The sequence below is a fragment of the Sciurus carolinensis genome, chromosome 6, assembly GCF_902686445.1.
Source record: "Sciurus carolinensis chromosome 6, mSciCar1.2, whole genome shotgun sequence".
Taxonomy (NCBI): Eukaryota; Metazoa; Chordata; class Mammalia; order Rodentia; family Sciuridae; genus Sciurus; species Sciurus carolinensis.
In genome coordinates this window covers 107,847,846-107,874,694 of record NC_062218.1, presented here as the reverse complement: position 1 = coordinate 107,874,694, position 26,849 = coordinate 107,847,846, and the positions used below count along the sequence as shown (strand labels likewise).

The window sequence follows — 26,849 nt, the reverse complement described above, 5'->3', positions numbered from 1 at the left end:
TGGGATGGGATGGACAGATGAATGGATGGTCAGAAGATGTCAGAGAGAAGTCTTGGATGGGGTAGACACTGTGAGCCCAGCACATAGTAGGTGTTCAGGGTTTGGATGAAGGAGTGAATGACTGAATGAACAAATGAGCCAGGGCATCCTCCCATTAACACCAGATCTATGTGTTCTGCTTTCCAGAGAGTGCCTATTTGAATTTGACCTCTGAGCAGAAACTCATCCAGGAGGTGACTGTGGGTGAGAACCTTGACCTCAAAGTCAAGGTAGAGGCCTATCCTGGCCTACAAGGTTTCAACTGGACATATTTGGGACCCTTCTTTGACTACCGTCCCAAGCTCAATTTTGTTACCAACAAGGACACCTACAGGTACCACATGTCAGTTCTTGCTTGCATAGTCCCTCAGCCAGATAGAGGATGCTTTAGCTAGGAATCAGCATGCTTGGGTCACATCCCAACCTTGCTGTGTGACCTTGAGAGAGTCCCCTTCTCTTTCTTTGGTTCAATTTCCCTGACTATGGAACTTCAGTATTAGGCAGTGTTCCTTCTCCTCTTCCACGGCCAATGCAGATGTAGAAAACAACCTGCACCCCTATGATTGTCACCCAAAGACACATTCCAATGTTGAATGCACAGTCTCTACCACACACAGATTTAGGGTGAGAGGGACTCAGTGTCATACAATTACAGATGCATTAGAAGTTCTTGAAAGGGCCTGTGGTACACACACACACACACACACACACACACACACACACACAAGAATTTCTCCCTGGCTGCCCTTCTCCACAGGCTCGGAACTCACTTCTGAGCATACTCTCACTCCTTGTCTTCTTTTCTGCCATGTTTCCACTCCCAGAATTCTGTGCTCTCCACATGTCCAGCATCTTAGACATCTCTTTTCCTGTCTCCTTAGCCTATGTCAGGTTCTTTCCTTCCCATCCAAAAAGGCCTAGCCAAGTTGATTCTAAACAAGAAAGCTACCTCCCCAAGTGGATACCAGTGCTGGGTATTAAAATAAGTTTCTTACTTGTTCTATCAGGATGAGATAGTGCAGCTTGATCAAGGGCAGTCAATATGTGGTATGCTTGCCACACTTCCCTCTCACATTCATGACAGATGCCCCTGAACTTTTTCTACTACTCATTCCTGCAGAGTTTAGATGCAGCCTCAGAGTCCTGGACACAGTCCCCAGGCACGGTTTCCAGCACAGTTGGTGCATAAGAGAAAACCATCTGCCATCCCTAGGTCAGATAATCTCTTAGCTACCTTCCACCTTCAAAATTCTGGGGAGCTCATTCTATTCCCTGAAGTCCCAAACTCACTGACTCCTAGAACTTTGCTTGTCAATTGGCAGAAGCAACAAGATTCCCCTTGTCTTCATCTTCCTCCTCTCAGTTCCTCTCTGGTCCTTCTGACCTGGTTTTCTATCTCTCTGGCCTAAAGCAGAAGTTCTGGAGCTGGAGTCTGTAAAACTCTAGTCTGAGATTGGTCCATGGGTAGATTTTGAGTTTCCTTATAAGCAACAGGGACATTATGAAAAGAAACCATGAGATCACCTAAGACTCAGTGGTTTGGGATCATTCGATACAGGTCAGACAAGGCGGCACATAAAACAACCACCGAATTTTAGCTCTTGTGAGGGTGTGTTTATAATGATGCTTTTAAGTCACTCAAAAAAGTTCTTTCCAGCTGAAGAGGTAGATGTTAGTTACCTCAAGAACTGACTTGTGGGCTCACTTCCATGGCCAGTATATGAAAAGTGGAATGATACAGAGAACAGCAAGGCCCCTGCCCAAGGATGACATGAAAATTCATGAAGTGTTCCATGTCAAAAAAAAACCCAAACACTGACTTGTGTAGAAGGTTCCTCATGACAAAGTTCTGGCAGAATGAGAATGCCTTTTGAATATCATGGATTTTAGTCTAGTTGTGACTACAGACATGTTCCAAGCAAGAATTGGTAATATGATATAGTTTTCAAAATTTTTGTAGTATTGTTATTTTTCTTCTGGTCCTGGGGATCAAACCCCAGACCTTGCACTTGCTAGGCAGGCACTCTACCACTGAGCTACACCCCCAGGCCTACTGTTATTTATTTTGAACAAATGTATTTATTACCTAAAAAATGCATTCATTATAGACAAATTATAAAATAGAGATCAAGAAAATAACACAAAAAATTACCTGGAATCAGGCTAGGATGACTTTTGTCATTAGTGTTTGGTTCCAGATTTTTCTATAATAAAGGGTACCACTAAATGCAGTGTCTAAATGAGTGCCATCTGGGTCCAGCACCCCAAATACAAGTCACTTTAATCTTCAGGCCAAAAGTATCACACAGCCAAGAAACGCCAGCGCCAGGACTTGACCCCCAGTCAGTAGCAAACCAGCTCAGAACAAGAGCCCTACATCCTGCCTCTTGTCCTGCCCACAGTCACTCTTGGCAGGACTGTCACTTTAGGGATGTTCAGCAAGGATTGCCGTGCATGTGAAAATTAGTCCAGACACAGTGGTAAAAGCAGGGGCCTGGGACGTGACTCCCAGCACCTGCAGACATCACCTCTACTAAACCTCAAAAAAAATTTTTTTTTTTTTTTAATGAGAAGATCAGTAAAGGAAATAGCGTGACTGGTTTTCCCCTATCTGGTTTTCTGAATGGCACCCTGCTCAAGTGCCTTTTTCAGCCAGACTTTGTGCTCTGGACACTTTGACAAAAAGAAAACAAAACTCTTTAAGAACGTTGCCTGAGCCCACTGTCCTGGCCTCATGGACTCCTGCCCCTCTCCTGCAGGTACACCTCCAGCCTCTCCCTGCCACGCCTGAAGCCCGCAGAGGCTGGCCGCTACTCCTTCCTGGCCCGGAACGCAGGAGGCTGGAGTGCACTGACCTTTGAACTCACCTTGCGATGTGAGTGATGGGCAAGATTGAGGTGTTGCTTCCTGGGCTGCTGGGGGGTGGGGGTGTGTGAGAAGGATCAGGAAGGGCAGACTCAGTGCAGGGTGGCCAGGAGAGCAGGTCTGGGGCTGATCTCTCCCTCTTCCACCACTTCTTTCCTCCTCAGATGCCCCCGAGGTCAGTGTCACATGGACCCCCATCAATGGCTCTGACACCCTGTTCTGTGATGTTTCTGGGTACCCCCAACCCAATGTGACATGGTTACAGTGCAGGGGCCACACTGATAGGTAAGTGAATTCCTACCATCTCCCTCACCTGAGCCAAGGAGCTGGGCAGGGGCTGGTCCCCCGAGTGGAAGGGACATGCCCATGCTGGGGACCTTCAAACCTTGAGATACATTCTGCTCTTCCCAGATGCGATGAGGCCCATGTGCTGAAGGTCTGGGTAGACTCCCAGCCAGAAGTCCTGAGCCAGGAGCCCTTCCACAAAGTGACTGTCCAGAGCCGGCTGATCATCGGGACCTTGGAGCACAACACCACCTATGAGTGCAGGGCCCACAACAGCGTGGGGAACAGCTCCCAGTCCTTCAGGGCCATCTCCGTAGGTGAGCCTTCCTCCCTACCCCATCCTGACTGGGGTTGTCCTGGAAACGGCATCACCGAGAAGCCAGGGCTATTTGGAGCAGATCCCAGCAATACTCAGTTCCACGTCTCTGGGTCAATCCTGGGCTCCTCCTGAACCACAGAGCTCCCAAGGCAGGGAGATGGGGACATCTTGACCCCTGAGAGATAGAACCTGAGGGGAAGGGCAGGAGCAGCAGGATGAGATCCAGAGAGAACGCAGCCTGAAGAAAGCTGGCCCCTGATCCGGCCCCTCTGCTCAGTCCCTGTACTGTGACTCATTCGTTCATGCAAACACACACGGTGTGCCACACACTCACTTGGTGCAAGGGACCAGTGCTCCCATGGATATCAGAGTCTGGAAACAGCCCACCCGAGCCTTGGGACAGCCAGGACAGCCTTCTCCATCTCTTCCTGACTCCTCGCCTATCTGAGACGTGGTCCTATCCATTTAGGGCCACTGTGCAAGAGCTGCTCAGAGCTGCTGTCAGGCCTGTGCACTGGTGTAGGTGGCCTTTCTCTGTTCTGCACAAATGCTCCATGGGCTAGTTCTCTGGTCCTCAGAGGTCCTCAGCACCCTCAGGCCCTTACGAACCAGGCTTCAGCACCTACTGTGGTCAAATGCTGGTGAGGTTCTCTGGGTCCAGAGGGAAAAGAGTAGGTCCCTGGCCTCTGCCTGGCTCAGGGATCCTCATGTGACCCAGGCTGCTGGCCTGGAGCAATGGCTCTCAGGGCCTCGCTGAGCACTGTTGCCTGTGGCTATATATTTTAAGTTATGAACTTGACATTTTGTCACTTGCGCTGTGCCAGACATTGTGTTGAGCTCTTCGCAGGTGTAACCTCAATTAGTTCTCCTAACCTTAAGGAGGGAAGGCCCATCTTTCTTCCTGTTGGGGGCATGGTAAACCTGAGACTGAGGTCATAGGTTCAGCGTCACCCATCTCAGGTGGCAGAGGTGGGATTTGACCTCATTCCTGCTCCAAAAAGGAATGAAATTATGTCCTTCAAAATGCGTCAAGAGAATGAGGGTTCTAGATCCAGGGAAGGAAAGACACCAGACCCCATAAGCCTGGCCTGCATACCAGGAGCTGTTGAGTTCCAAAGGACACATGGAGAGGCCACAGGGGAAAGGCTGGGGAGGCAGATTCAGTGTGACCTCCAGGTTTATTTTGCTTGTTTGTTCATTTTTTGGAGCCTCAGGGACTGAACCCAGTGCCCCAGGCATGGTAGGCAAGTGCTGTGCCACTGAGAGACACCCCAGCCCTGTTCCAGCTGCCCAGAGGTGGAGTTAGTGAATCCCCCATCACTGCCAGGGCGGGAGGGGGTGGTGCTTGCCAGCAGTTGCTGGGCCCTGGGCTGAGGGTTTCTTGGGCTGGCAGGGGGTGAGACTGAATGACTCCAGAGCCCCCTCCCACTCCCCCTGTTCCCTAGCCACAGAAGGCGGGGACTCTGGACAGGGTTTGGGCTGGGCATGACAGCTGGAGAGGAGGTCCTCCCTGCAGGGGTTTCTGCAGGAGAGGCTCACTGAGGCTTTGAGAGCGTCTCAGCATGGGGACACTTCATTCAGTCAACAAGCACTACTGCATTCGTGGCAGTGCGCTGGGGGTCTTGTGGGGAGAGGGGGCACAGAGGTCCTGCAGCTGCTCACTCCTCTGCCCTGCCCCCTCAGAAGCCCACAGGCAGCACCTGGACGAGTTCCTCTTCACGCCGGTGGTGGTGGCCTGCATGTCTGTCATGGCCTTGCTGCTGCTGCTGCTGCTAGTGCTCCTGTACAAGTACAAGCAGGTAAGCTGAAGCAGCGGCAGCTGGGCAGCCCCGTCCTGGGAGCAGATGGACACGGCGCCACCCTGCAGGTCCGCCCTGCAGCCCCCACTCACCCCTTCTGTCATCAGTCATGCAGCTAGCAGCTCCTTAGCATGTGCCTGATGGTTCCCAACATGGCTTAGGTCCTGGGAGGATCCTGACGCTCAGCCCTGAAGGCCTTACTCCACAGGGCCGGGGATGGCCACAGAACAGTGAGGGTGTGTCTTATGGAGCCAAAGGCCAGCAATGAGATCCCAGGAGAGCATAGCACAGAATCCTGTCCCAGGCTAGGGCTTCCAGGCCCCACTCCAGCACACGAGATGGACACAGAGAGGGCCTCCCTGGGCAGGCCTGAGTCTTGCTTGTAGCATGTGGATTCATAGTGGATGGAGACCTCTAAGTTTTGTCCTTCTCCTCCATGTTTAGTATCAGCATGGGTCAGAATGGCCACCTGTTACTGCTGCACATTTAGTGTGCCATCTGGCTGACTGCTTGCCTACCAGTGGCGATTTTAGGGGCTTTTTATGAAGTGCGCTACAGATGTCACCTCAGTGAGCACCCTCCACAGCCATGGATGCGGGCACTGCCACTGAGCCCATTGTACAGAGTTGGAAGCTAAGGTCTTGAGAGGTAGAGACGGTTACCCTGCTCTGTGATCAATTGATGGCAGACTCTGGTTTGTAGTCCAGACAGGACTGACTCCAAAGCCGTGTTTTTAGCTTCATGTGAAACATCATGCTACCTTTACAACAACCTGGAGGTGCAGAGTGGGGTACAATCAGCACTTTGCTCGTTAGGACACTGGGCTCAGCAAGGCAGAAGAACTTGCTAACAGAATGAAGGGCTGGTCATATGGGAACCCAGGGGCATCCACCAGAGCCCATGGCCTCTGCCACCTGACCTGGCCTCCTCCTTACACTAAAGATGTTGTCCAGCATGACCAGTTGTTGAAGGGACCAGGCCAGAGGGCTGTGGAGGTCAGAGGTGGAGGTCCTCTTTACAAGTGGGCCCTAGAGGCTGCTTGGGGGAGTGGCTTGGCTTTGATGGAACAGGCTTGGAGGCAGGGATGCAAAAGGAGAGAAGGAGAGACAAGGCTCAGGGAAGAGGCACTCTGGACAAGAGGACAGTGTGTAAAGGGAAGACCAAGCTGAATTCTGGAATGAGGCCTGGAAGAGGAGGCAGCTGGGCTGGGGTTGGGCCCTGCAGGGTTGGCTGGACCCCATCCTGTAGGTGCAGGGCAATGGATGGGTTTGAACAAGGGAGTGATTAGCGGGTGAATGACCCCGTGGCTGCCTCTTCATGCCATCCCTTCTTGGGTCTTGTGAGAAGAGTACCTGGAGTGGGCAGGATGGGAGGTGTGGAGGCGTCTCAGGTCGGGCTCCTTAGGCCCATGCCAGCATACAGCAGGAGACACTGAGAGCAGCCCTGAGGAAACAGGGCCCAAGGTCAGCCCTCCAGGAGTCTAGGCCCAGCTCTGAAGTTGTTTTGCCAGGTGACCTCGGCTGACCCACTATCAGCTCTGACCTCAGTTTCCCCTCCTGTATTAAGGGATCTGTGACCTTTACCAGCCCCTTCTCCAACATTAAGATCCTTCTGGGCTTACATAGCACATGCCTGTAATCCCAATGGTTCAGGAGGCTGAGGCAGGAGGATCATGAGTTCAGAGCCAGCCTCAGCAACTTAGCGAGACCCTAAACAACTCAGCAAGACCCTGTCTCTAATAAAATTTTTAAAAAAGGGCTGCGGATGTGGTTCAGTGGTTAAGTGCCCCTGAATTCAATCCCCAGTACAAAAAAAAAAAAAAAAAAAAAAAAAAAAAAAAAAAAAAAAGTCCTTCTATGGGTCTGTTTTAAGAGTCAGGGGCATTCTAAATCCTGACTCTGCAGGTCAGACATGGGAAGTCAGTGTCTCCAAGCTTCTCTTTCTCCATCTGTGAAGTAGGGTTACAGTGGCAAGCTGTCTCAAGGATTTCCCAGTCTACACCTGCCACACACAGAGAACTGGGCAGAGTATGAGGTGCAGACAGTGCTCAGGGCAGAAGCTGTGGCCCAGGAGGAGGTCAGCTGAGGAACCCACGCTAGCTCATGCATCTTGGGATTCGAGGGGTTCTGAGGCTGGGGCCTCTCCTTGGTTACGCACCCAAACTGGTTGTTGGGCACTATTACCACCTCCAGACTGGACCTCACGCACTCTCGTGGCAGACGGTTCCCTCTCCCAGCAGCTCTGACTGGTGCAAAGTTCTTCCTTATGTGGAACTGAAACGTCCCTCCCAATGCCCCACAGAGCTGCCACCTCACCCAGGTCAGCCTTGTGGAGATTCCTGAGAAGGGACCAGTATCCCGGCCCTTCTGCCTGCCTGGGCTGACCAGCCTCCATTGGCTGTGGTTTAGGGACACCTTATTCTTTCTCAAAGGCACGGTTTTTGGAATATGTACTCACAGTCACCTCCTTGCTCCCATTCAGAACTCGAACTGTCCCCTGGGGCCACCCAAGGTCAACAGAAGGTCCTCCTCCCCACACCCACTCATACACCCTTAAACTCCCCCAAGCTAAGTTGCCCCATGGGACAAGACTTAGAGGAATCAAGTCAGCCATTCCCCTGCCTCAGGGTCTGTCATCCAGTCTTCCTCTACCTTGCCCCTTTGCGAGGAATTCAGCCTGAGCCAGGCCTGAGGAGCAGCCTGGCTATAGAAGGGCTGTTTCTGCCTCAGGGCTGAGTCATCGCCCTTCTGTCCCCCAGAGAGACAGGGCAGGAGTTTCGGGGAAAGAGGGAAGGGCAGGAGTCAGCAGGCAGCAAGGAGGGGACAAGGGAGGGAGACAAAGGGGAACAGCATGGGGAGGCCACTGGAGAGAATAGGATTCTGGGGCCAGGAGGCCCCCCTGAGCTTCCTGTGGGAATTTCTCAGGCCTCCACCTTCCTGAGGCAGGACACCTACCCACAGGACCAGTGGGTCTGGATGGCTCCTGGAAGTCTCCAAGCCCACTTGGATCCCGGAAGAGCAGCAAGTGGTGGCAGGGGGCACAGGCCCAGGGCAGGGAGCAGATGAGCTATGCACAGTGTCTACCCAGGGCCAGCTCACAGGAGGGTCTCAGGAAGCACCCACTACCCCATTACAGTCCCCTTATAGGAGATCTGGGCGAGGCAGCGCTCTGACCTCGAGTCTCACTGATGGTGAGAGGCTCCTCCAGGCAGAAGCTCCTGGAGCTATGCAGGAGCCCTTCCAGGGCTGCCCCCGAGGACAGGCCCTCCTAGGAATGGCACGGGTGCCTTAGGAAGCGTTCCTGCTGAGCTGGGAGGACAGTAGGGATTCCTGAGGCAGACAGCACTGGAGTCAGAATTCAGAGATGACTTTCCACCCCTTCTCCCTCTGACCCCTCCCCCATCTCAGAACTAACCCCTGCCCATGGGGGGCAGGGAGGGGCTGACTCAGCCCAGCTGCAGAAGGACAGAGGAAGGAGAAGTGGCAAGGAGAAAAAAATAGCCGTGGCCACAGAGGCTCCTGGAGATGGAAGTGGTGGGAGAGGCCAGAGTCCCCTCCCCACTCTTGGTCTCTGTCTCTTGGGTTAGGAAGGCCCCTACATGCAGGGTTTTCATCCTCAGAGACTCAGGAAGCTTCTAGGTCCCATTTCAGACTCTCCTTCCAAGCAATAACATGGGCGTTCCTAAGATCCCCCATAGCCTACCCTCCTGAATCAGAGCCTGAAAGTTCTTACTTAGTCTAACTGCAGAGTTTTTCTCCAAGTTACCCACTGGAAGTTGCTCCCTATGGCTGTCTAGAATCTTTTAACCTGGCAAGACTTGCCGCCAACACCTGTTCACACACCTAGCTGGGGTATCCAGGAAAGGATCCTAGCTACTAAGCACAGCCAAGTTGATCCTCATCCCCAAGGCCTGCTGGGAAAGAGCGTTGTTCTGCTGACCCAAGGCCTCAGTGTCCTCCACTGCCCCAGGCCTCCTCAGCACTTCTCCTGGGCAGTCGTTGGCACGATGCCCCTTGCAGCTGCCCCGGACAGGGAAGGGAGAGGCAGCTACTTCTGCTCTACAGACCCCACACCCAGCTATGTGGGTCAGAAGTTCACACAGGGAACCCCCTTTGTCTGTCTCAACAGTGTGAAGTTAGATGGCCCCCCACCCGCCAGACCCTCTGGGCTTCTCACTGTGGTCAGGAGACTTAGCCACCACCTATCACAACCCTCAAGAACTTCCTGCCTCTCGGACCTCCTCCTCACTTTCCCTCCACACCAGCCACCTTCCCGTCCCTCCTATTTGCCAGGGTCTTTCCTATCTCAAGGTTATAGCATTTGTGTGCACCTTACCTGGAAACTCTGAAAAGAGGTCCTCCCTGACATTGCTCTCTATCCCGTGACCCTGTTCATTTCCTTCCCAGCACTAACACTATTTTCAGAATCCCCTACATACACATTTATTTGAATTAAATACCTCTCTGAGCCACTAAAATGCAAATATGGGTGGAGGGAGCCAGGGTGTTATTGTATGCTGCTGATCATGCTGACATAAGTAGATGCTCAATAAAATATTTGGATGGGACTATAATTCAGCCTTCAAAAGGAGAGAAGTTCTGACACACGCTACAATATGGATGGACCTTGAGGACATTATACTGGGTGAAATAAGCCAGCCACAGAAGAAAAATACTGTATGATCCCACTTATATGAAGAACTGAGGACAGTAAAGCTCATACGGACAGAAAGTAGGATCATGGTTGCCAATGGTGAGAGGCAGAGGGCAGGAGAGTGGTTCTTCAATAGGTGCAGAGTTTCAGTTTTGCAAGATGGAAAGAATTCTGGAAATTGGTTGCACAACAATGTGAATGTACTTAATACCACTGAACCGCACACTTAAAAATGGTTGCAATGGTGAATTTGATGTAATGTGTATTTTACCATAATTAAAAATAAAACAGGTTGGTAAGTTCTCAGTGGAGGAGTGCCCATTTAGCATGCAAGAGGCTCTGGGGTCGACTCTTAGCACCAATTAAAAAAAAAAAATTGGGTGAGAGGCCAAGCAGGTGGGTGGATGAACATGGATAGATCTTGAGTTCTACCCTCTCTCCTGACCCAGGAATTAACAAACTATCAGAGATATCAGGGTCCTCAGAGGTTATCTTGTCCAAGTCCTTTAATATGCAGAAAGGGAAACTGGGGCTTAGAGAAGGTAAGGTAAGGCAGGGTCGAGCAGGGACTGGCCACGAGATGCCATGACCCCCTCACATGGTGGGCCTCACGCTGACTTGTCCAGCAGAGTGCTCTGGGACCGCCTGTACCCCCTGCTCTTGGGAGGTAAGCTCAAGGTCTGCCCCACCAGCCCCAGTTACCCTATGCCTCCCTCTTCTCTTGCAGAAGCCCAAATACCAGGTGCGTTGGAAGATCATCGAGAGCTATGAAGGCAACAGCTACACCTTCATTGACCCCACCCAGCTGCCCTACAATGAGAAGTGGGAGTTCCCAAGAAACAACCTGCAGTTTGGTGAGACGTGGTCTCAGCACCCCAAGCCTTCCATCGTGGAAACTGGGGGAGGGGGGCTGCAGGAGCCTCTGGGCCCTGCGAGGAAGGCTCTTCTGGATCAAGGGACCTAAGGAGACTATGTGTATAACAGGTAAAACCCTCGGAGCTGGAGCCTTTGGGAAGGTGGTAGAGGCCACAGCCTTTGGTCTGGGCAAGGAAGACGCTGTCCTGAAGGTGGCTGTGAAGATGCTGAAGTGTGAGTGAGAAGAGGGGAGTTGGGGACTGGGCTGGCCCTATGGTCACACCAGCATCACCCACATTTTCAGCCTGTTAGAGCCCGGGGGATAGAGCCCAGAATCGGGGATTGAGAACTTGGCTTTCCCTGGGAGCTCCAGACTATGACTCCTGTCTCCAAGGAGCTCTTGGTCAATCTTTGGGTGGGTGAGGCTTCTGCCTGAGCCCCAGAGAGATTGGGATGCATAGGGACATGTAGGGTCATGGCCTGGTCACAGCTTGTATTCCAACTCCTCCAAGACCAGCTGGGTGACAGGTTCATCCCTCCTTTCTCTGCATTTCTTTCTCCCTCTTTGGCCTCTGATGTGTCTGGGTCTTGGAGTAACCCCTGCTTGCTCTGACTTGTGGCCCATCTTCCAGCCACGGCTCATGCAGACGAAAAGGAGGCCCTCATGTCGGAACTGAAGATCATGAGTCACCTGGGCCAGCATGAGAACATAGTGAACCTTCTGGGGGCCTGCACCCATGGAGGTGAGGGGCTCTTGCAGGAATGGGGGCCCATGGTCTTGGGAACTTTGGGGGCACCTGAGGGTCCCAGGGCCACCTAGCTCCATCTTCCCCTTCTCATCTGCTCCAAGTGCCAGTAGGATCCCTACCTCAGCCTCCCTGAAACTGCTAGGCCAGAGTCCTAGGCTAGGCAAGAGTTACTTAGGGTGACACAGCCAGGTCAGTCTATAGACTGCTGCTCTGTGGCTCTTGGACTTCCTTGAGCACCAGAGCACTCGGGGAGAAGATGGAAGTACAGATTTTTAGACTCTACTTCAAGGGTGTCTGATTTTATAAATCTGGTTAAGTCCCCAAATCTACCTTTTAAGAGTTCCTACCCAGTCAGGCATGGTGGCACACATCTATAATCCCAGAGACTTGGGAGGGTAAGATAGGAGGATCCGAAGTTTGAGACCAACCTGGGGAATTTAGCAATATCCTGTCTCAAAATAAAATTTAAGGGCTGGAGATGTAGCTCAGTGGTAGAGCATCCCTGGGTTCCATCCCCAGCACCACACATTTGGGTGGAGGCTTTCAATCAAAAGATTGAAAGCCCCCACCCAAAGATGCTTGGACACTCACCCCAGGTACCACAGAGGTGCCCCAGGACTCCAAGCCACTTCCATTGTCTTCAACAATGACAGTTTTGCCCTATACTGAATGCCACAGATTTCCTTTGAAGAAAAAATTCTTGAGCTGAAGTTCTTTCTGAATTCCTCCACTTTAGATGCTAGGGTTACCAGAGGCACAGAAAAAAAACAGACCACAAAGCCAGGATTAGAACTCAGGGGTGTGAGGTCCCAGGCCAGGAGTACTATGGCTCCCAGCCCCATGCTGCTATTCACTCTGGGGAGCAGGGCTAAGAAGCAAATCTCTCACCCTGCACCCTTGGCTGTTGCAGGCCCTGTTCTGGTCATCACTGAGTACTGCTGCTATGGTGACCTGCTCAACTTCCTGCGAAGGAAGGCTGAGGCCATGCTGGGACCCATCCTGGATTCAGGTCAGGACCCTGAGGGAGACACTGGCTACAAGAACATCCACCTGGAGAAGAAATATGTCCGCAGGTAGTACCCTGGCAAAGGACAGGAAGAAGTTCAGGATAGGGAGGTGGGACCTGGGTCTGTGTGCAGAGCCATCTCTGCTTTGGGATTCCTGCACATCCCCATCTGTGCCACCCCAAATTTTAGGGCAACTCTGCTTTTCTACCATGTATTCCCATCATTAAGCAAATATTTGAGCCCCCACCACATTCTGGGAGTGTGAAGTGAAAAGATATGAGGTCACAAAGGATGGTGGAGACAGTGTTACTGAAGTCATTGCCTTGAGTGTATGGAAAGCACCAACCAAGGCCCATGCCTAGAGCCATGGCCAGAGATGGGAAGACTTGGGGAATCATTGCCTGTTTCTCCCATCACCCTGGGTCATTTCACTCAGGAATAATTGACCTTAGTTCCCATATCACTACTGACAAGTGGGAGCAGAGTCTGTTGGTTATTGGGAGAGAGGAGGTCACAACAGCATGACCGTGGCCAGGTCCCTGGTTCACTTGGGCCTCAGTTTCCCCAGGTTAGTCATCAGAGTGTTGAGCCTTTTAGGGTCTTTCTTGCTCTGTTTTTCTGTGATGCTGTGATTTCTGGAGGCCACTCAGAGGCAGATGGACAGAGTCACATGGGGAACCAGAGAGAGGAAGTGGAGAGCTTCATCTACACAAGTGGGCTGAGGTGAAACCTGGGCTAGAATTCTGCTCTTCCAGATCTGGGTCCAGTGTACACCTGAGCCACACTGCTCTCCTGCAGGTCTGTCTTGGGGCTCAGTGGGGCCCCAGAGTCAGATTGCTAGGGCCAGAAGAAGAGCAGAACAAGAAGGGCATGTGCTGTGCCTTTATTTTAGGTACTGGCTGCTGCCAAGCACAGGGAAGCAAAAGAAGGAGATCATCTTTCTTTGCCTTCTTAGAAATGAGAGGCTGGCATGGTCTGCTTCCTCTTCTGATTCCCTGACACCCCTCTGAGCAGGTGGCACACACCAGCCAGATCAAATCAAAAGGAGTGCCAAAGAAAAGCCAAATCAAATCAAAAGGAGTGCCAAAGAAAAATATTGATTTTAATCTTCAAATCTGCAGAGAGAGGAAGTATTCCCAGAGTGGAGAAATTTCAAGGGCAAATGGCACATGAACCAATCCTGCCAATGGGATTCCAGGCTATGTTAGTAGAGAAGCAGAGTTCTAAAACACGGGAGAGTGTGGTGTTGCCATAATCAGGTCATTAATAAAACACTAAGTTCTCTTTCTGGGAATGCTGGAGTGTGGGCAGGGTCAAGTTGCACATCTCCAATGCAGGACAGAATGCAAGGTGTTCAGAGATCATATCTGGTTGAACTGTGAAGCAGTAGTGGCTGGCCAGTCTAGAACAGAACTTCTCAAACTCAGGCCTCTCTGCTATGAGATTGTTAGAAATGCACATCTCAGGTCCACCTGCCCACATCTGCTAGGTCAGAATCTTCATTTTAAAGAGCTTCCTCAGGTGGTTTATCTGCATGAGTTGTTTAAGGTGCTCTTCTCTACTTGGAGAAACTGAAAGCTGTGAATGTCTTTGTCCCTAGAGCTTCTGAGGGTGGTCTGGCCTGCAGAGTGTTAAAAGTTTCCCAGGTGATTTTAAGGTGAAGCCAAGGATGAGGGTATTATCTAGAGAAGAAAGGATTCAAAGAAATGGTCACAGAATGTACTCAAATTTCAGCAGGGTTGTTGTGGGGAATAGTGCCCCAAATCTTTGGTGTCCCTTGAGCATAGAGCAAGATTCAAAAAGAGGAAAATCCAAGGGGCATTTGGCATTAGGTGCAGTGAAGAACTTTCTAAGGCAAAGCCATATCTATTCTAAAGATACAATGGGCTGTAGCTCTTGGCACTGGGGATGGCCAGGCAGAGCTCAGTGATCTGTGTGGACAGAATGTGGAAGGCGGGCTTATCAGAAAGGGATGCTCAAGTTGACTTTGAAGTTCCTTCCCTTCCCTGCTGAGTGGCCAGGAATGGTCAAGAAATGGCTGGAAGCCAAGTCTGAGCTAGGAAATGCAGTGACAGGAACTGACCAGCCTTCAACCCTCTCCCTTATGTAGGGACAGTGGCTTCTCCAGTCAGGGTGTGGACACCTATGTGGAGATGAGGCCTGTCTCCACTTCTTCCAATGACTCCTTCTCTGAGCAAGGTGAGGAGGTAACAGGGCCAGGGGATAAAGGAAAGGGTTTGGGGATGGGGTAAGGCTGTGGCGAGGCTGCCCTGACGTCTCTTCCCACCTCAGACTTGAATAAGGAGGCTGGCCGGCCTCTGGAGCTCCGGGATCTGCTTCACTTCTCCAGCCAAGTGGCACAGGGCATGGCCTTCCTTGCTTCTAAGAACGTGAGTCAGAACCAGTTGGGCTTGTAGTGGCCCAGGTCCCTTTTGGGGGTGGGTGCAGAACCCCTGAGGGTTGAATTAATGAGGATAAGTGAGGAGGAAAGGAGACCATGAGGGGCAAAGGAGGAGCAGGGAGCGAGGAGAGCAAGGGCAGTGGCCCCAAAGGGCCTCAGGAGTGAGTGGTGGGGAGCTGTGCCCCGGGTTTGTGCTTCAGCGGGGATGCGGTCCCCAGCCTGGGCAGGCTGTTTCCCCAGCGTGGCCAGGAAGGGTCTAGTTCCAAGAGCTGCTTCATTCACTCATTTTTACTTACTAGTGTGAAGGACACAACAGTTATCTTCCCTCACAAAGCACATGATCTCAGGGAAGAAAACAGAACCTTCCTCAGTTAAGAGGATGAGATGATATGTAGAAGACACTTCAGCCAGGAACAGTGCCCAGGGACCAAGCTTGTGCCATTGTCCTTAGGACAGGACTGGTAGTCAATGGTTTAACGGGCAGCCCTAACAGTTTAATTTGCTGTGTAACTTTGAGCAACTAATGAAATTCTATGAACTTCAGTGTCTATACCTATAAAAATGGGCATAGTCCCAGAACCATTTGAGGGTAAAATAGGATTATGTGTGAATGCTCAGGGAGGGCTTGGAAGTTAGGCCCAGAAGATAGCAGCTGCTCTTGCTGTAATGTGTGGCTCACTACTTCTGGGCCTGGGCCAAAAACCGAGCTTGAAGGCAGCTCCTATGGCTCAGAGACAAGAGCTAGAGGAGCAAGGAAGCAGGTGACAGCAGTTTCTCAACATTAAATTGTCTTACCACATTACATTTTCTCCAACCCTGGGCCCTGGTAGGTTTGAACAGTGTTCAGGGTACAGGACCAAAACAGGTCCACTTCCTCCACAGGGATAAGGCCTTGTGGAGCTCTCTGTCCCTCCTCACCTTGGGCTGGGTGGTGGGGGCGAGGCGATATTAACTCAGCAGCGCTTTCCCTCAGTGCATCCACCGGGATGTGGCAGCTCGAAACGTGCTGCTGACCAATGGGCACGTGGCCAAGATTGGGGACTTTGGGCTGGCCAGGGACATCATGAATGACTCCAACTACATTGTCAAGGGCAACGTGAGTGCTGGGGGAAGGTGGGCCAGGCTGGAGGGGATGGAGAGCTAGAGCCCTGAGTGACGGGAGCTGTCATGCCAGGCCCGCCTGCCTGTTAAGTGGATGGCCCCCGAGAGCATCTTCGACTGTGTCTACACAGTTCAGAGCGACGTCTGGTCCTATGGCATCCTCCTGTGGGAGATCTTCTCACTCGGTGAGTCACTGGGCCCATTGTGGGCCTGGGCGGGGACTCACTTGTTACCCACCAGTGTCTTGTACTTCAAGGAATCTAGTCAAGGATACCTGGTGCCCAGGGTAAAGCAAGGGCTGGGCAAGGACTCTGAAACCCAGCCTGGAGCCCCTGTGTGGGCTTGGCAGACCCTCCACCTGACACCCACACCCTCTGGCCTCTTCCTTCATTTGTCTCTGCTTGTGCAATTGGGGCTACCACAGCTGCAAACCTTTGTGCAAAACCTTGAAGATGCAGCATTATCTACTAGCTCCCACCTCCTGAGGACTAGCCACAGGCACTTGGTGCTGTCCTCAAATATAGTGCTCTACCAAACCAACAAGCACCTGGGATTGACCTCACTTTACTGAAATCCAACCTGTCCACCCGATTCTAAAGCCTATGCTAGAATTCTCTGCATGGTGCGGAAAGGCCTGGCAGAGGCTCTCACCTCCCAAGTGTATGACAGCTGCCCAGTGCATAGCAGTCAGTCCTGGGTAGGAGCAGTTGCTGCTTTAGGGCCACAGTTCAGGTGGGACCACACATTCTGCCTGAGATGAATGTGGGTGGGGCAAGAGGAAAGCAAGCAATGAGTGTGGCCTCTGACACGACACTGGTCTTTGTAGGGCTGAACCCCTACCCAGGCATCCTGGTGAACAGCAAGTTCTACAAGCTGGTGAAGGATGGATACCAGATGGCCCAACCTGCATTTGCCCCAAAGAACATGTATGTGAAGGGGTCCCAGGGAGGGAGGAGGACACCTAGGTTTAGTTAGAAGCAGATGGAAAGCCTGTAGCCCTGGTCTCCATCCAGAATGCTCCAGGACCAGGCTTTATCTCCTCCACAGTAGACCCTGAGAGAAGCCCTTTTTATGGAGTTCAGGGTCTCCTGTTAGCATGGGGGCTGTTACCAAGGGAAGGTTTTGAACTGGGGCTGGTCCTAATCTCAGATGGTGGGCTTTTAACTCAGACTGTTATTACCTTGACCCTAAGAATCCCAAATGGCCTCATCTGTCAAAATGGGTGTGATGAAACCCATCTTCAAGGGTTACCACGAGATAAAGCGTGCAAAGGATGCTTTAACAGTTTTTATACTACACTTTCTCTTGCAGAGTTGGGAACTGAATCCAGGGCTTCCCCAGTACTGCAAAAGAAAGCTATACCTCAGTCCCTAACTTACTTTTGACTAGTTTCCCGAGCTAGTTTTGGGAACTTCTGGGTATATAATGGTCCCCAGGGTGACTGGGGAGCTTCATGTAGACAACCTGTTCTGTCTCCAGATACAGCATCATGCAGGCCTGCTGGGACCTGGAGCCCACCCGCAGACCCACCTTCCAGCAGATCTGCTCCCTCCTCCAGGAGCAGGCCCAAGTAGACAGGAGAGAGGTGAGTGGGGCAGTGATCAGGGTGGTGGTGGCAGACCAGGGCACACTAGGCCTGATGAAGCCACACTGACAGTCTCTGGCTTCTCCACTCTCAGGATTATGCCAATCTGCCAAGCAGCAGCAGCAGTGGTGGCAGCAGCAGCAGCAGCAGCAGCAACAGCGAGCCGGAGGAAGAGAGTTCTAGTGAGCACCTGGCCTGCTGTGAGCCAGGGGAGAGCGCCCAGCCTCTGCTGCAGCCCAACAACTACCAGTTCTGCTGAGGCGGCTGACTGAGTCCTGCCTGCCCCTCCTACAGGACAGGATGATGTAGGGAGAACCTACAAACTCTACCCGTGGTCACTTCACTCAACAGCTCGGCCCAGCTCTGAAACTTGGGGACGTGAGAGATCCTGGGGAGGTCTGAGAGGACCCCATGCCAGAGCCTGGGCCACCACTGCCAGGAAGGGGCTGGGGGCTGAGCCCCCTTCCCTTGCCCACCCTCCACTGTTCTCACATTGTTGGCCTCACATTTGCTACGCCAACTGGGAGAACCCCAGCTCCCCCTCTTAACCTTGTTCCCATTTCTAAGAGCCCCTCCCTTCCCTGATCCCCTCGGCTCTATAGAAATGGACTGATTTTATGTCTATGAAGTTCCCAGGAGTTACCCTGATATTGAGGAAACAAGGCTCCTCAGGACTGAGCACCCCAGCCCAGCAAGTGGCAGGATGGCTCTGACCGAGTGGAGCAGCAGGAGTGGATGGGTGCTCACAGACCACAGTGTAACCGGACCTTCTAGTCCCTACAGCCTTCCTCACTCCACAGCCCCACCCCACCCTGGATCTGGTACTGCTATAATGAGCCAAGTGGCAGCTATGGGAGGGGTGTTCTGCCCATCGTGGGTTGGAAGGCAGGGGACCTTCGCGTGTGGCAGGCCGCACCAAGCAAGAAGCATTGCACTCCCCAAGCTGACTCACCATAACTAACAGTCGACACTGTGGACGTCCCCATCAACATTAAACTAACAGCATTAACGCAGCTGACCTCTGGTTCTTTGCGCCACCCAAGTGTCTGCAAATTCCCCAAGACCTCCTTCCATTCCTTGTTCATGTGAAGTGACAAGCTTAGCACCTCATGAGCTCCATCACAATGTACCCCATACAATGAGCATAGGACTGTCTCTTGCTTCATCAAAACCAGATAATTTAATAAACTTTATTCTTGTTGGGGGAAGAGAGGGGGGAAAAGCCACCTACTCCATTCCTCTCAATAAATTAAATACTTGGCCAATTCCCGGGCCCTAAGCAAACTGTGGGCACTTGAGCCAGTCCCGCTGTTTCCATATGGCCCAGTCTGCTTCCCCTTCACAGAAGGGAGTTTTCCTACTGCTGCCAGGTTATGTCACAACCATGGGCCACATCCCCTCTGTGGTGAGGGTCCCAGGGCCCAGACAGGATGTAGGGTGCAGCAGTAGTGGCCAGGGAAAGGAGGAAGGGGATTCTCTTCCCCAAAGCTCAGGGCAGAGAACAGTCCTGGAAGAGAGCTGTGGCTGACTGTTCCTCCCTCCTCAGCTTCCCCCAGATGTGGGTACAGGAAGAGTCGGAGAAAAATGCATCCCTCCTTTGGGGAGAATCAAGAACCCAAAGGGACCCCTAGCATGAATGAGGACACCAAGGCCCCTAGTCAAGGCAATAGGCTAAGGAGCTCATGTGGTCATAGGGCTCATCCCAGGGGAGAGAGGGAGATACACCTCAGAAGCTGCCCCACCTAGTGCAAGGGCTCCTGCCTCAGCCCCGCCAGGCTTCCACCCCAACCTGCAGCAGGCCCCAGGGAACCGCTACCAGCCTTTCCCTCAGCCTCTCTCCTCTACCTTAAACACACTATGTCCCCCAAGTGCTCTCTCAGGGCCCATGAGAGGTTTCTTGGCAACTCCCCTCAGCCCCCAAGGATTAAGAAGCAAGAACCCGGGGCCCCACCATGCTCAGGAAATGGAAGCTCTTTGGTCAGTCCCAGCAGTCAAGAGGCCCTTCCCACAGGTGACTACTTCTGCAGGTCCCCTGGAGAGATCTGCCTTGGGCAAGGGCCATACTATGGCTTGAGAGAGATGGTGCAATCCCTGTACAACAGCCTGGCTTATTCTGCCACTGTGGCAACCTCTTCTTCCTCACCCTCCTCCTCTGTCTCTGTCTTGATTTGAGCAACCCCAAGGCGGTAGAGGTTGTCTCGAATGACCACCTCGCCAGGCTGGCAGCTCTGCACAATGTCGTGGATCTGCCGGTTGACAATGTCACGGCTGGTGAGGAAGTCCATGAGGCGGTTGTAGAGGTAATAGTGGGTGGCATTGTCAAAGGCAATGGGCCGCTGGCGGACACTGTTTGGTTTGCTGTTCACGATGGAGGCCAGGACGGTTGCGTATGGTGCCAACTCAGGGCACAGGGACAAGGAGTGGTGCCCAGAGCTGGGGTCACCAGGATTGGCCTGTGTGCCTGCATGGACGATGCGCCGTGTGGCAGTCTTAGTGACTGGGTGCTGGACGGAGTGCTCAGTCTCTGTCATATCCACAGAATAATGCTGGTCCAAGAGCTCAGGGCAGGACACACTCTAGAAGAGACAAGAAGTCATTCTGATGTGAGGGAATGGAATGACTAAGGTAGAACCTGTGTCATGGGTAAGAGCAGAGCTGTGGGGGCGGTCAGTCCTGCTTAAATCCTACCATCACTGCTTACTCAATCTCCTGGGCCAGGCCCCTGTCCTCTGCCTCTGTGCCTCCATTTCCTCAGGTGAGAATGGGTACAGGACCCTCTGCAGTAGATGCTGCAATGCTTGAGCTTCTCTTTTCACTGTTCCTAGTAAATTCAGGCTGCAGGGAGTTGGATAAACTGGCTCTGAGGGAGACTAAAACACCTTTCTGGAGTCCCCTGTACAAGTTCTCGAAGCTTAGGAGCCCCAGGAAGTGATGACAATGTCAACTCCAAGGCAAAGTCAGAGGCCTTTGCCTCCCATATTGCACCCTGGCAGGAATGCTTACTTCTCTGATTTTTTCTTCTTCCTGGTATCAGTCCTGATACCTCTTTCAGCAAAGGTCAAAGGAGAGTCTTGGAGAGTGTGCCTCTGGTAAGAACTATTGCCCGGTATGATATACCAACACACAGAGACAAGTATTCTGCCACGGATCTATTATGTGGTCCTGGTTAAGTCCATCTTCTCCTCTAGGTCTTAATATCCCCTTTTAAAAGGAGAGGGTCAGGCCAGATTGGTACTGGGGACTGAATCCAAGGCCCTACTAGGGCTAAATCCCATTCCTCCTCATTTTTTAAATTATAAAGAATAGTGGTTTATCTAGCTCATTGTTCTGTAGGCAAGACCAATATTTTCTTAAAACCACTGTGTCAGTATGTAACAACAAGCATGCTATGTAGCATACTTGCCATCAAACCTAAGCTACGGGAGTGAAACAACATGCTCCAGGGCTGGTCGGTGTGCACTCTCAAAGACAGCAATTCTCTCTCCTATGCAGAAGGCAGCCTCTTTTAACACAAGAGAACCCTGTATGGGATACTGAAGATGCACTAAACGACATGCCATGGCCTTACACACAGAGGATGGGAGACATTTGTGAAGAAAAATGATACCAGAAATGGTTCCTAGACGGGACCCCTGAAGAACAGGGGGCTAGGACAATGTCAGCCTGAAGGATTTTTCTAGTTCCTTGGGATGTAACTCACCATAGGCGGCTCTGTGGGGCTGGAGAAACAACCCTGGTTCTTCCCCCACATCTGGTTGGTCAGCTCTGGGTAGCAAAGATCAGCACACAGGGCCACTGGTGTGGCCATATCTACCACATAGATAGGCGGCCAGTGGCGGGAAGAGGCAAGCAGATCCACGTGGTCACGGGCACTCTCGCCTCGAACAAGATACTTGGAGCCGCAGACCACCTGGGGGAAGATGGAGGGCCCAGGCAGGGTTAAGAAACCAATTTGCAGGTAGCCTGAGTAGGGTCCTCACTCACCTCTTCCCAAGAAGATGAACCATCAGTTTCATGACTAAAGTCTCAGAGTCATTCTTCCAGAACCCATGACATTCTGCTTCCCTCCTATTTCCATCCCTAAATGAAGTCACTAGCTCATCCTCTCTTGAGAAAATAGACACTCTGTCCTCCATTTAGGCTGAAAGGTGCCTCAGGACATTTCCACGAAACCCCATTCCTTCCACATCACCTGATCAAGCATCATCTAGTGGTTACCAATACTAGCTACACAGCACCCACAGCTAAGAATAGTAAAGATGGAGATTCCTGGGCTCTAGCCCAAATCTAAGAAATCAGCATCTCTGGGTTTAAAGCATCTGTATTTTGAGCAAGACCTCCCACCCCCAAGACCCAATGTGCCACCCAGGCAGGACGCCCTAGTGGAGTCTAGTGAACACCTCCACCTCACCATTCCATTGCTGGATACTCTGGGTATACTGGAAAGCTCTGCCTTCACATTCACCAACTGTTGCTTCCAAGTGATATGCTGCCCCTCTCAGCCCATGACAGCTTTTGAGTCCTTGTACTGTCAGATGCTTTCCATGAGATGACCCCAGGCTGGGGTGGGGATGGGGGGGACAAGTATCTCCCTCAGATATAGCTTCTGTTCAAGTGGATCAGAACCTTATTCTCTTTTTATAGCTAGGTCATCCTGCTCACTCAAACACTTCAGTGAACTGAGACTCTGCTGAAACATGCCTCAACCACCATATTCAGTACTTGGTTTTCAGTTTTGGTATCCTCCAGGGCTATTCTTTCATCAGGTATACAATCTGTCCCAGAGAGATTCTGGGCCTACCCTGTTCACCCTTTTAAAAAGACATGGAGTGATCTTCCCCAAACCAAAATTAGACCATATCACCACTGCCATTTTCCACTCAACACCAACCAAAAGGTCCTCCATCAGTCTCAGAATAAAAATCCCAATGGTTACTCTGGGTTCTAAAACTCTATGAGATCTGGCCTCTAATGGTCTCTTTGCTGGGAAACACTCCTTTCTCTTATTCAACATTGGGGTTCTTCCCTATCCTTCAAGGTCTCAGCCTTCTCTGGCTGTTTTATAGATAGAAGTCTGTTACTTTCTCTGGCCCATATTTGGTTCCTTCAGAGCTATCGTCATCAGCTGTGATGACTTTACTTCCCTAATAAAATGAGGCCAACTAGGAAGGAATAATATCTTTGTTGTTCACTCGTGTACCCTTAACTGGTGACTCAGAGTCCAGCACATGGTAGGGTGCTTAATAAACACACACTGATGAATGACCAAAGCTCCATCACCAGCCCACAGGATGGCACCTGACCCTTGGGTTGCTACTCCACAGGCTACAGGGTGACTAAAGTCTCAACCCCCAAAGAATGAGTTGGATCCAATTCTCTGAGTGGGCAATTTACAATTAGCAAGTTCACCCCAAGTTGCTCCTTGTTATCCTCTTACCTGATGGGGGCACATTTTGTAGATCTTACCCCCTGTGAAATGAGGTGGGGGCTGTCTAACTCTGGCTCCATTCTGTACAGATTCATAGAGAGCCAGTAAGGAGAAGCAGAGCTGATCCTGGAGGAGGATGACAAAATAAAAATGCAGGAGTGAATGCTAAAGGACTAGGCCTGATGCTCACCACTTCCAAAGCAAAAGGATCAATGGGCAGTCCAGAGTGGGCCTTAGACCTCACCAGTCCAACCTTCTCTAGGTGCAGTTAGGCAACTGGAGGTCAAAAAAAATGGGTCATGAACAAAGCCAGCAAGATTGATCAAGCTGCCAGATTCTGGGGCCTAGGGTTTTTCTACTTTTTAAAGGTCAGAGAAACCTTCAATGAGGAGCTAACACATGAATCTGAATTTGAAGGAAGAATAATACTTCTAACAGCACAGAAATATGAAGGAAAGTAAATAATATATGGATATAACTCATATATACATATGTATGTAATAGCAGTCACTTTCTGAGAGTTTCAAAACCAGATGCTATGTAACATGCATTTCTTACAACATCCTCATGAGACTGGTATTCTAGTTATTTCAATTTTGTAAGTAACAAAAATGAAGTTTAAAATGTAAGATAGCTAATCCAAGGTCAGGATTCTTGACCCCAGAGTCTTACTACTTACTTACAGATGCTTACTATACCTATAGCAACAAGAGAAGTAGCAGCTGTCATTTTAAAAATGTTCTTTCTACACTATGCTCCTGAAACAGGCTGATCAAGGAAACTGTGGCAGTCTTACAAAAAATTCCTGGGCTGCTACTTTCAATAGGTGGGAACCAACTGGAGGCCAGTGCCTCACATGAAGTCATAATCTGGTTCCCTGACTACCAGCAAACACTCTGCCCAACACAGGTGCCTACTAACAAATGTTCCTATGCTGCCTAGAGAAACCAGACCAATCAGTCTATTCCCAAAGCCTCAATGTCCACTGCCCCAGACACTCACCCTGGAGTCTTCTGCCCTAAAGGGGATGTCACATTGCCTCAGCAGATGCCGGAGCTCCTTCTCACTGTAGGAGCCAATCTCCTCAAGCTTGCAGGTGCCCTCCTGGAGCAGCCTCACCAAGGCACTGCCATTGCCTGTGAGAGAAAACAGTGCTGATAAGAGATGCTGCCACCAGCAGCCAGAGGTCATGGGCAGTCCCTTCCCTCGTGTTTGAGGATGAGATCAAGATGGGTTAGGCCTGCGGAACAGTAAGCAGTGCAAGCCAGCTCTGCACTGAGCGCTTCCCAGTGTGGTACAAATGGGACTCAAGTCAGGTGGATGACATCTGCAGGTATCTTAAGCCTCTCAGAACTTGGAACATGCCCTGGAACATCTAAGTGAGACACAGCATATAACCATTAAAAAGAATTCTAAAATGGGCCAGCTTTCATCCAAAGCTTTCTGTTTTTCAGAACCAAGAGGATATACGCTTACTACACCTGCAGCAACAACAGAAATAGTAACTGTCATTTTAAAAATGCTCTCTATATACTATGCTCCAACTGGTTAATCAAGAAAACTGTGTGGTAGTCTTACAAAAAATTCCTGGGCTTCAAAGCAGCAACTATTAGGTGGAGCCTCAATATTTAGTGTTAAGAAGCAATATTTGATAACCAGTAGATCATGGCATCTTAAGTACTTGTGAAATCAACTTAACAGGCCATACCCAGAATTTTTAAAACAAAATAAAAAAGTGTGTGTTGCACTTGGTAAAGAAAAGTACTGTTTTGTGAAAGTTTTGTTTCAGTTACAAATGCAACATATGCATCTATGTGAACATCATTCCATGTCATGATGTAAAATGTTTCTTACTATGAGGTATAGTTAAAGGTTCAAAACCATGAAACTGCCAGAGGCCACAGAGCTCCTAAGTGGGATAGTAAGGAATCAAACACAAGTTGTCCAAAAATTATGCTCTTTATAGTTAATCCAGGGCTTCTCAAACCTTCTGCAAAAACACCTGAAAAATTAGTTTTGAAGGCAGATTCCCAGGTCTCCCCTACACTTTCTCAAAAGAAAATCTTTGGGATTGGAGCTTTATCATCAGCATTTTTTTTTTTGCAAGATTTCCAATACTTAGTGCAGTACACCCTAGAAGGTTGACAGTGAGCTGTGTTTGTTCCATATTATATGGAGGATAACTCTTCAAAATTCTCAAATGTGACTTTAAACTCCAAGAGTTTCTGTCACAGGCTATCATCTTTCTAGAAGGAGTCCTCTAGGTGGGCCTGGCCTTCTCTTTACCACTATGCTGTCTTGCCATAGATAATGTCCTGGGACTCTTGAGTGAGTCATTCCCTGACCCCGTCAGCCACCAGGTAGCCTTACCAGGTACTGGTTTCGCATCCAGGTTTTTGTCTTTCTCAGTGTTGATGACCATAGCTCCTCTCATGAGTGGTGGGAAGAAGGGGGCAATAACAGAGGCATCGAACTTGGTTATAGGGATGCTGGCAGGGAACGCCACCTGCTCAATCATCTCTGTCTCCATTGTGGCCCAGAAGTCCTCCACATTTACCTCACTGGAACCCAAGAATTCAGGCCAGGTGAACTAAAGGGCCAAGATAAAATAAAAAGGCAAACTGTAGGAAGCCACAGAATTTTAGCAACACAACAGACTTCTCCCCTTTGTCATACACATGGGAAACCAAGGCTCAGCAAAGAGTGGGGTCTGACAGCCATGCACTATGGGCCTACTTCTGAATTTGAATTTGAAAACTCAGTACCCAACTGTGTTTTCTTTCTTGCATGCAACAGTACTCCCCACACTGACACAGTCTCCAAGTTCCTTTGCTTCTGTACCTTTATTCATGTCATTTTCAGTCTTGCAAGGGAAGGGGAGCTACTGTTAGTGCCTGTTATACCACACATTTTGGAGCTAACTCCTAATAAATGAGTCCAGGGGTGTCCAAGGCGAGACACTAGAGTTAGGGATGGAACAAGAATGTGAATATATGTTTAGTTCTAAAACTCAATCCTCAATCCCAATACCTGTCTGGCAAGAATAATTAGAATGCTATTTAGTGAAATTCTACCAGTCTTCCAAAGCCCTGTGGATTCCTCCCCTTCCTCAAAGGCCCTCCCAAGCTTCCTGTGTCAGCACACAGTTAAATCCTCTACAGGCAGCATTTAATGATCTATTACAAGCATCTAGCACTTCCAAGTGTGAGGTTGGTTCAATCCCTAGTGCTGACCAAATATAGCAAGTAAATACCTGGGTTTTAACATGTATGAACTCTATCCTTCTTTTGCATTTGAAAAAAATTCCCCTAGGTGAGTGGTCTGGACTAGCAGCATGAGCATCACTGTAAACTCATTAGAAGTCAAGTCTTTGCCCCTACTCCAGACTTACTGAACCATAAACCCTGTGGGAGAAGCCCAGCAAGCCCTCCACACTGGAAATCTCTGTGCTAAAATCTGGAGATTGCATCTCCCTCATCTTATTCCTCTTCGTCCACCACTTTACAGGGCACTGAGTGCAAGCTGTGAATAAAGGGCAACTTCTGCCACCACCATTTCATACATGGCTAGGGGAACCGAATGAGTCTACCCTCTCCACAAGCAGCTAAGGAGAGGAAATACCAACTGACTAGCAAATTGCAGTGGCTATTATCATTAGTCCCTGAAGACAGGGGACAAGCAGTCTCCTCATGATTAACTGCACAGTTAGGCTTCCTTCAGTACTTCCTGTTTCATTTCATAGACTTCACAACATCCCTCCCAC

General features: G+C 50.5%; 2 protein-coding genes and 1 non-coding gene across 5 annotated transcripts in view; 2 read left to right on the top strand and 1 right to left on the bottom strand.

Annotated features, from left to right (window-relative positions):
- Csf1r (colony stimulating factor 1 receptor) overlaps positions 1 to 18,898 on the top strand; it is a 28,439-nt gene extending 9,541 nt beyond the window's left edge. Inside the window, exons 6-21 of one of the 2 annotated variants that reach the window (XM_047555082.1) lie at positions 187 to 373; positions 2,799 to 2,914; positions 3,069 to 3,189; positions 3,316 to 3,506; positions 5,192 to 5,307; positions 10,688 to 10,814; positions 10,945 to 11,049; positions 11,448 to 11,558; positions 12,475 to 12,637; positions 14,682 to 14,770; positions 14,864 to 14,961; positions 15,946 to 16,068; positions 16,147 to 16,258; positions 16,900 to 16,999; positions 17,553 to 17,658; positions 17,753 to 18,898. In XM_047555082.1, coding sequence (XP_047411038.1) covers positions 187 to 373; positions 2,799 to 2,914; positions 3,069 to 3,189; positions 3,316 to 3,506; positions 5,192 to 5,307; positions 10,688 to 10,814; positions 10,945 to 11,049; positions 11,448 to 11,558; positions 12,475 to 12,637; positions 14,682 to 14,770; positions 14,864 to 14,961; positions 15,946 to 16,068; positions 16,147 to 16,258; positions 16,900 to 16,999; positions 17,553 to 17,658; positions 17,753 to 17,917 — 2,030 coding nt within the window. In that variant the 3' untranslated portion in view covers positions 17,918 to 18,898. The remainder of the gene's footprint in view (positions 1 to 186; positions 374 to 2,798; positions 2,915 to 3,068; positions 3,190 to 3,315; positions 3,507 to 5,191; positions 5,308 to 10,687; positions 10,815 to 10,944; positions 11,050 to 11,447; positions 11,559 to 12,474; positions 12,638 to 14,681; positions 14,771 to 14,863; positions 14,962 to 15,945; positions 16,069 to 16,146; positions 16,259 to 16,899; positions 17,000 to 17,552; positions 17,659 to 17,752) is intronic. The other variant, XM_047555081.1, reaches the window with a different exon arrangement.
- LOC124987710 (U6 spliceosomal RNA) lies at positions 1,736 to 1,840 on the top strand. Its single transcript, XR_007109234.1, has one exon. It is a non-coding gene; the product is annotated as a U6 spliceosomal RNA (small nuclear RNA).
- Positions 17,738 to 26,849, bottom strand: part of Hmgxb3 (HMG-box containing 3) — a 59,559-nt gene continuing 50,447 nt past the window's right edge. The window contains exons 15-19 of one of the 2 annotated variants that reach the window (XM_047555080.1): positions 25,457 to 25,676; positions 24,089 to 24,222; positions 23,096 to 23,212; positions 21,359 to 21,568; positions 17,738 to 20,234 (exon numbers count right to left, since the gene is read on the bottom strand). In XM_047555080.1, the coding sequence (XP_047411036.1) occupies positions 19,767 to 20,234; positions 21,359 to 21,568; positions 23,096 to 23,212; positions 24,089 to 24,222; positions 25,457 to 25,676 (1,149 nt within the window). In that variant the 3' untranslated portion in view covers positions 17,738 to 19,766. The remainder of the gene's footprint in view (positions 20,235 to 21,358; positions 21,569 to 23,095; positions 23,213 to 24,088; positions 24,223 to 25,456; positions 25,677 to 26,849) is intronic. The other variant, XM_047555079.1, reaches the window with a different exon arrangement.